The following is an 8,058-nucleotide window of genomic DNA, read 5'->3' as shown; positions in this document are numbered from 1 at the left end:
ATTGAATATCACATTCAAATTTATAATTAATTTTTTGTAATTTATGTTTCTCTAACTATGGGCGAAGGAGTAGAGAAGTTTTTTTTTGAGATAAGTTTTTTTTAGAGAGAATGTGAAAATAAGAGTTTAAAGAGGTACGTTTAGTAAAGTGGGGTTGCGTTTAGTAACTCCCAAAGAATATATTGAATGTGCCGTATATATGTAGTTGAGAGTTGAGACAAACCCCCAAATTTCTCTTACGGTTTCCCACAATCTTAACAAAGACTCAAAGAGAAAGAAACATACAAAAAAATAACCGTTACACAATTTGCCCTAACCCTTGATTACATTTTTCATCTCTCTCTCTCTAACATTTAGATTCATCCATTTTAGTTACATACCTGAAAACTTGAGAAATCAACACACAATTTCATTTCGTATTTTCAGCATCGAAGATAAGAAGAGTTCGAGAAAATAAATTGAACATCTGTTTTTTCGGCGACACCTGAAATTTGGATCTCCCAAAAAAATAAAATTTGAAGGTTTGTTTACCATTAAATTTTTATTATTAGTTTTAAGATTTAAATTCTGTAGGTTATATGCCCATAAATTAGATTTCAGAAATTTGTATATGATATAATTTTATTTACTTGGTAACGTAAGATTATTAGAGAGATATTTGGATTTTGGGGGTTCAGTGTGGGATACGTTATTGCGTTTTGATTGAATATATCTTAATTTTAATGAATTGTTGAGGATTTGGGTTTAAGCTTTTATGTGATTTTGTTCAATTCTTGATCATTTGGGTTATGATTGTATGTGATTTTGTTCAATTCTTGATCGTTTGGGTTATGATTGTATGTGATTTTGTTCAATTCTTGATCATTTGGGTTATAGTTTTATGTTATTTTGTTCAATTTTTGCGTATCTTGGGTTTAGTTTTTCATGGAAGACTTGGGAACTTGTTGCTTCTTGACAAAGAGCTTTTATGTAGCACGGTTACGTCACTTGATACCCGTTGCTTGTGCACGGTTTTGTCACGGTTTGCGATTGGTCGAATCTATCTGTGGATGGCTGGCTTTGGGCTGCTTTAATGGCATTCTTTATTCTCTTATCATGCATGAGCATGACTTATTGAAAGAAAGTAAACGAGTAGAAAGCAAATAAAGATAGCCATCGAGACTAGAAAAATTAAAATTGGTATTGACAATTAAAAACATCTATTATGAATAGAATTCTGCCTAAAAAAAGTTGGAAAACACATTATTGGGGAGCAATGCAAATAGTAGTTGACGACGTGAAAATGATGGCCATTATGAGTAAATGTTTTTCTTTTCTTAAATCAAGGTTGATTCCTAATTAAGAAACAACCTAACTATGAGTAGATGTTGACCACAAAGAAAAAGATAAGTTACTAAATGTGCAATTGGTATATTTTGAAATACAAAAAAACAGAGTATTGTTACATCTACAGCATATAGTTGAATATCATACATAGGATTTTGGCACAAATTTGATATCTTTACAATGCATTACCTTGTGCAGAATATCAATTCCAACTCTACCACAGCTCATCACCATTCTTTCTCCGATTTTGCTGTCATCATTCTGCACCAAATTCTTCACACTCCTCCATTTGCATTTTTTTCCAACTAATTCACAGAAAATAATTTCTGCTGCATCTGAAGTGTTATACAAGTAAATAAAATCTTTAGTTGCTAATAATGTGATTGAAGATAGATAATAGGAATTTCCCCTCTTCAATTTCTCCAATAACTCATATGGGATTTCCCCAATCTCGTGGAAATGATACCTGACTTCGTTCTCTTTGTGTCTGTCCCCAACTTCACTTTATTCCTTTTGGATAAGGGGGATGGAGATCAATGGTTTCTGATTATTCATTCTAACTGTTCAAAGATCATGTTATGCAAGGGTTGCAAGAATGAACGAATGGCCAACATAGATTTCCCCTTCAAGGTATATGTATGGGCTAACTTCTGCTTTTCATGGGAGGTGTAGAGGATGGCCAACCACCCACAAAGCGGCTGAGATTATCTTGTGCAGGATCAAGCAATCTTTCTAGTGGCTTAAGAGCTGAAGAACAACCCGCAGCTGCTCGCTCTTTGAGGGATTTGATGGCTCGACCTAAACAATACCAAGGGGAAGAAGAGGTGATTGGTTCAAGAGGGGTGATAAAAAAACTAGAGTTTGTTCGACTTATAGCTGGTGCCTTGTATGCTCTTGGTTATGAACGTAGTGGTGCTTGCCTAGAGAAAATCTGGTATACCATTGCAGTCTGCTGCAGTAAATTTGCTTATGCAACATGTTCTGGATGGGAGGTGGGATGAAAGTGCCTCAATATTGCAAAACATTGGTGTAGAGAATGAAACTATAGTCAAAACAGCTAAGTTTTTGATCTTGGAGCAGAAATTTTTTGAGCTTTTAGATGATGGGAAGACAATGGACGCTTTAAAGACATTGAGGACTGAAATATCACCTCTGCATATAAAAACAAGTAGAGTGCATGAGCTTTCTTCTTGTATTCTTTATCATCCGCAAAGTTAAAATGGATTTGCACGCAGAGACTATATGAAAGGAAAATTGCGTTCAGAACTTCTTGATGAACGGCAGAAATTGCTTCCTCCTACAATAATGGTACCTGCGAAAAGGCTGGAATATCTAGTGGAACAGACCTTGAATTTGCAGCGTGAGGCCTGCATGTTTCACAACTCTGCAGACTGGGAGATGTCATTTATACTGACCATGACTGCGGACAATATCCCTAGTCGTACTTTGCAGGTTAGTGTATTTTTTCCATACCTGTATAAAGCTTCTTGTAATTGTGCTCCCCTCGCCTTTCCTCCTCTTTCTCTGTGATTTTTAGGTTTTCTATTAGCACAATATTCATTGTGGTGTTTTACTTTGCTCTTCTATTGGAAGATAAATTGAGTTTTTGGTTCTCAGAGTGGATATAGTTTTAAAATGTTTGCTGTTATTTTTGGTTTATCAATCAAGTCACTTATATTTGCATTGCAAGCACTTAGGGTTTCTTTCAATGTTTAAGGAACTTCATTATCATGGTTCTTGTAACTTGTGCTTCAATTAGAATTGAAATACTTCAATTCCAAAGTGATGGCACACAAACTGGAGTTTAGAGCACACTGTCTTTTAGAAGTACGTAGTTTAATGATTCTTTTAAATTTTTTAATAAGGGTCTCTGCAAGTACCTTACTCTGCTACCTTGTGTATCTTGTGATGTTTGCTGTTGTGTACTCATGGTTCTTGTAAATTGTAAGCAGTATATTTCTCTCTTCTTTCCTTAGCCTTTTTTTTATGAAAATGGAGGATTATCTACCGGGGATTTAGCTCTTCTTTGACATCCTACTAATAGGCCAGTGAAAATCCAAAATCCTATTTATCAGATGCTTCATCAAATTGCAATACTTTAATTCAAAGTGATGGCATACAAACTGGAGATTAGTGTTCACTGTTCTTTAGATGTATGTAATAGAATGATTTTCTTTATAAAGTTGTCTTCAAGTATCTTATTGTTCCACCTCGTCTATCTTGTGATGTTTGCTGTTTTCTGCTCATGTGGCAAAGTCAATTGATTGAAAAGGTCGCTGCAAGGCATCACATTATCTTACTTGTAACTTATTATAACTTCAGGAATCTCTTGCTGTCTACCTATAAAGGATCTTAAGTAATTTCCTCGTTGAACCAAGGATGAAATTGGGGTTTTAATCTAGTACTTGCTGAAATCCAAACACAATCTTCTTGCATATATCTTAACATTGCCTCTTTTCATTGAACCTTTATGTTTCCTCATCTTCTTGCTATTTTAATACTCCTTTCCTGTGTTCAAAGGAGTTGATTAAGATGTAATGAATATGATGATTCTTTGGGTTGATCTTTGAGTTGGAATCTCCTAGTAAGAACTCCCTAATGCTTATGTAATTTATCTGCCTTCTTCATCTGTACAAAAAATATACTATATTTTGTTGCTTATCGGACTAGCATTCCGCGCCTGTAAATTTCTTGTATCAATTTAAGTATTTACTAGAACTTGTTGAAACTTAGGTGATTTCTTTAGCTTATATATATTGAATTTCTACGGCTCGTCTGGTCGTTGGTTATAAATGGTGGTAATGGAAATGAATATGTAACTTTTGCTCATGACTTTTGAATATATAACTTATGCGTTCATGACTTTTGCTCTGTATCTTCTCATTATTTCTGAATATTTCCCTTAATTAGGGTTCGGTTTCAAGAAAAAACTGTCGTATTTTCCCGATCTAACTTCCCTTTTGAATATATAACTTGTTTCCTCTAATTTCCATCTTCGACCTTACCTGGGGTGTCTGCAATTTTCATTTGATTTGAGAAAATGGCATTTTAGTCCCATTTGTGATTGGTCGTCTAGATGTGACAGTTGGTTACTATATCCAATGTGGTTCTCTCTTGAAATGGAACCTGATCTACTGATGTATGCACAGATTTTAGGACACCCAGATGAAGTGTGGTACTTGTAAATATATAGCATCAGCAGATCAGCTATTATATGGGAGGTATACACACTCTCTCTCTCTTCCTTTTTCTCTTTTTCCTATGTTCCAAGCAGACGATAGTCACAATATCAACTGGAATTTTTTTTCATTCTTTTATATACTATGCCTTAAGTGTGGGAAAAAATTACAGAAGACCCCACTTTGTCTCATGGTGACATTTATTAAAATACATTTAAAAATCTTAACTGAAGCTTGGATAGTGGCAGCTCACTTTCTCATTGTCTTATGGTGATATTTAAAATACGTTTTTTCCCCCCATAACCCTATTTACTTGTTCCGCCAGCAAAACCAACACCCCAAGATGTTCTCGACTTTTCTATACAACTTTAAGATGTAACATTCTCTTTTGTTTAGCATTTCCCTAACCTCTTCTAATTTATCTTAAGCAAAAAGTTGGGTTATCTACAAGGGGGGTAAGGGTAGGAAGGGGTAGGAGGAAGTAGGGGTAGGTAGGAGGGGGTAGGGATAGGTAGGAAGGGGTAGGGGTAGTAGGGGGTAAGGGTAGTGGGGTAGGAGGGGTGGGAGGAAGGGGTATGGGTAGGAGGGGTAGGAGGGAGTAGGGGTAGGGATAGGATGGGGTAGGGGGTAGAGGTAGGTAGGAAGGGGTAGGAGGAGGGGGTAGGTAGGGTAGGAATAGGAGGTAGGGGTAGGATGGTTAGGGGTAGGGGAGGTAGGAAGGGGTAGGAGGGGGTAGGAGGGGTAAGGGGTAGGGATGGCGTAGGGGTAGGATGAGGTAGGGGTAAGGGTAGGAAGGGGGTAGGGGTAGGAGGGGTTAGGTAGGAGGGGTAGGGGTAGGAGGAGGGGGTAAAGGTAGTAGGGGTAGGTAGGAGGGGGTAGGAGGGGGAGGAGGGGAGTAGGTAGGGGTAGGGGTGGGTAGAGGGTAGGGTAGGAGAGGTAGTAGGGGGTAGAGGTAGGTAGGATGGGGTAAGAGGAGGGGGTAGGAGTAGGAGGTAGGGGTAGGAGGGGGTAGGAGTAGGAGGTAGGGGTGGAGGGATAGGAGGGGTAGGAAGGGTTAGGGGTAGGGGTAGGGGTAGGAGAAGGTAGGAGGGGGTAAGGGGGTAGGGATAGGAGGGGGTAAGATGGGGTAGGGGGTAGGAGGGGTAGGGGTAGGAGGGAAGGGGTAGGAGGGATAGGAGGGGGTAGGAGGGTAGGTAAGGGTTGTAGGGGGTAGGGATTGGAGGGGGTAGGATGGGGTAGGGGGTAGGGATAGGAGGGGTAGGATGGGGTAGGGGATAGGGATAGGAGGGGTAGGATGGGGTAAGGGGTAGGGATAGGAGGGGGTAAGGGGTAGGGATAGGAGGGGGTAGGAGGGGGTAGGGGGTAGGTAGGGATAGGAGGGTATGGTTAGGAGGGGGTAGGGTGTAAGGGTAGGTAGGGGTAGGAGCGGGTAGGGGTAAGGGGTAGGAGGGGGTAGGGGTAGGGGTAGGGGTAGGAGGGGATAGGTAGGGGTAGGAGAAGGTAGGGGTAGGGATAGGTAGGGGTACGAGGGGGTAGAAGGTTAATGACATTTCCTGTAATAGAAACAGTTTAAAAATTCATGATTAAATCTCACACCTTTTGATGTAATAAATGTTTGTTTTAACATTTTAATTCCATTTTAAGCCTCTTATACATAGCCCCATCATTTTCCTTAATAATATACTAAAGGAGAATAATTTCGAGAACATAGAGGCGCCACGTAGGAAAATTATAATAACTGAAATTGAAATTAATATATAAAGTTAGAAAAAAAAATCTATCTTAATAGGTTTAACTAAAACACACACACACAAAAAATCACGTGAATCTATTAAAAAGGTAAAAAAAAAAAAATTACATAAATATTTAATCCAACAAAAATGTACAAATCTTATCTTTATTCTATCCTAATTTTTACAGATAATCCTATGTTAAATATGTACAAATATAATAACAATTTTTTCCCGTGTCTCCATGTATGGTAAGATAAATTTTTTTAAGTTTCTACTTGTGAATTTTATATTTTTTTAAATGTACTTGTACTCCTATAAATATTTGGAAGATGCATCTTGTTGACATGATTAACTCATCAAATCCTCTTAATCCAAACTTGTGGGTGTTACATAAACAGAACAACATCAACTTATTATTATTATTATTATTATTATTATTATGACATAATATTATTATTATTATTATTATTATTATTATTATTATTATTATTATTATTGCGCCCCTTTTTGCTTCGTAATGACAACATTCTTCACAACTGTGAACCGACCCTACGGGCCAACACGAGTCCTTTCCGCGCATTTTGTCCTCATCAAGCGCGCCTTGGGAAACTTCCCAGGAGGTCACCATCCTAAGATTGCTCCCAACCAAGCACGCTTAATTGTGGAGTATCTTAGCATATGAGCCCTCTAAAAGGAAGATGCATCTTGTTGACATGATTAACTCATCAAATCCTCTTAATCCAAACTTGTGGGTGTTACATAAACAGAACAACATCAACTTGTTATTATTATTATTGTTATTATTATTATTATTACTCCCTCCAACTCAAAATACTTGCTACATTCACTATTTACACAGTTTTCGAGATATACTTTAAACGTTAATATCTCTAATTTTATACATGTAAAAATTATAAAAATTATATATTTGGAAAGTACACTTCGAGACGAATCAAACAATATCTCATATGACTATATTTTTATGTACATGTATAAAACTACAAACAATCAAAATATCAGATGAATAGTGAAATTGGTCAAAATGTAGCAAGTTTTTTGAGTTTGAGGGAGTATTATTATTATTATACTCCCGTGTCCTCGTCCTTATTTTTTTGTGTTGATGTTTTTTTGTACCCTTATCTTTCCAATACTAAAGTACCGAGAATCTGTGTACCAGTACAATCGAGTGTTCAATTGAATTCAACTCCACAAACAGCTGGTTCTCCTTCTGTGTCCTTTAATGGAATTCAACGACCACAGATAAAGTTGATTTGATGATTCAAGCTAAGCTGCTTCTGCATGCATAGCCCCGGTTCCCAATATCAACATTTATTCCTTTGTCTTTCTTTCTATCTCTTGGTTTTGATTTTTTTTTTTTTTGTACTGTTTGACGGATTGTAAAATTGATTTGATTGAGAACAATTTTCTTTATAACAACTACATACTCAATTTATTTCTAACACTCAAAATGTTAGCAGTTGATAATAAAGTCTTTGAAAACACCAAAAAAAAGACATTTATTGGGCAAAAGAGAACTAGAACTAAGAGTGAAGAAGAGGGGAGAATTACTGAGAGTGAAGAAGAGAATATTGTTTCAGAGAGTGAAGAAGAAGAGAATATTGTTTCAGAGAGTGAAGAAGAACCCTGAGTATGGGGTGCTAAATGGTGTAATAGCGGATTACTGCCAGGAGCACATCTTTGAAGAAATCGCAAATGTAGTCAACGGTCGCCTCAACAATTCATGTCTACGCATGGACAAAAAGGAAGTTTATAACATGGTAGCTTTGTTGCAGAAAACATACAATGAGAGGGGGGTAAGT

General features: G+C 37.2%; 1 protein-coding gene across 1 annotated transcript; it reads left to right on the top strand.

The window, feature by feature from the left end:
* The first annotated feature begins 222 nt into the window (after nucleotides 1-222).
* LOC130589670 (WD repeat-containing protein 26 homolog) lies at nucleotides 223-7,698 on the top strand. Its single transcript, XM_057391140.1, is given in 5 exon segments — nucleotides 223-521; nucleotides 1,897-2,251; nucleotides 2,253-2,778; nucleotides 4,476-4,547; nucleotides 7,416-7,698. Coding segments are annotated over 3 exon segments (828 nt in total). The 5' UTR covers nucleotides 223-521; nucleotides 1,897-1,985; the 3' UTR covers nucleotides 4,512-4,547; nucleotides 7,416-7,698.
* The last annotated feature ends 360 nt before the right edge of the window (nucleotides 7,699-8,058 follow it).

This window comes from Beta vulgaris, chromosome 8 (genome assembly GCF_026745355.1).
Source record: "Beta vulgaris subsp. vulgaris cultivar EL10 chromosome 8, EL10.2, whole genome shotgun sequence".
NCBI classification, from domain to species: Eukaryota; Viridiplantae; Streptophyta; class Magnoliopsida; order Caryophyllales; family Amaranthaceae; genus Beta; species Beta vulgaris.
Note: the sequence above shows the minus strand (reverse complement) of the source record. Positions and strands in the feature narration are given on the sequence as shown.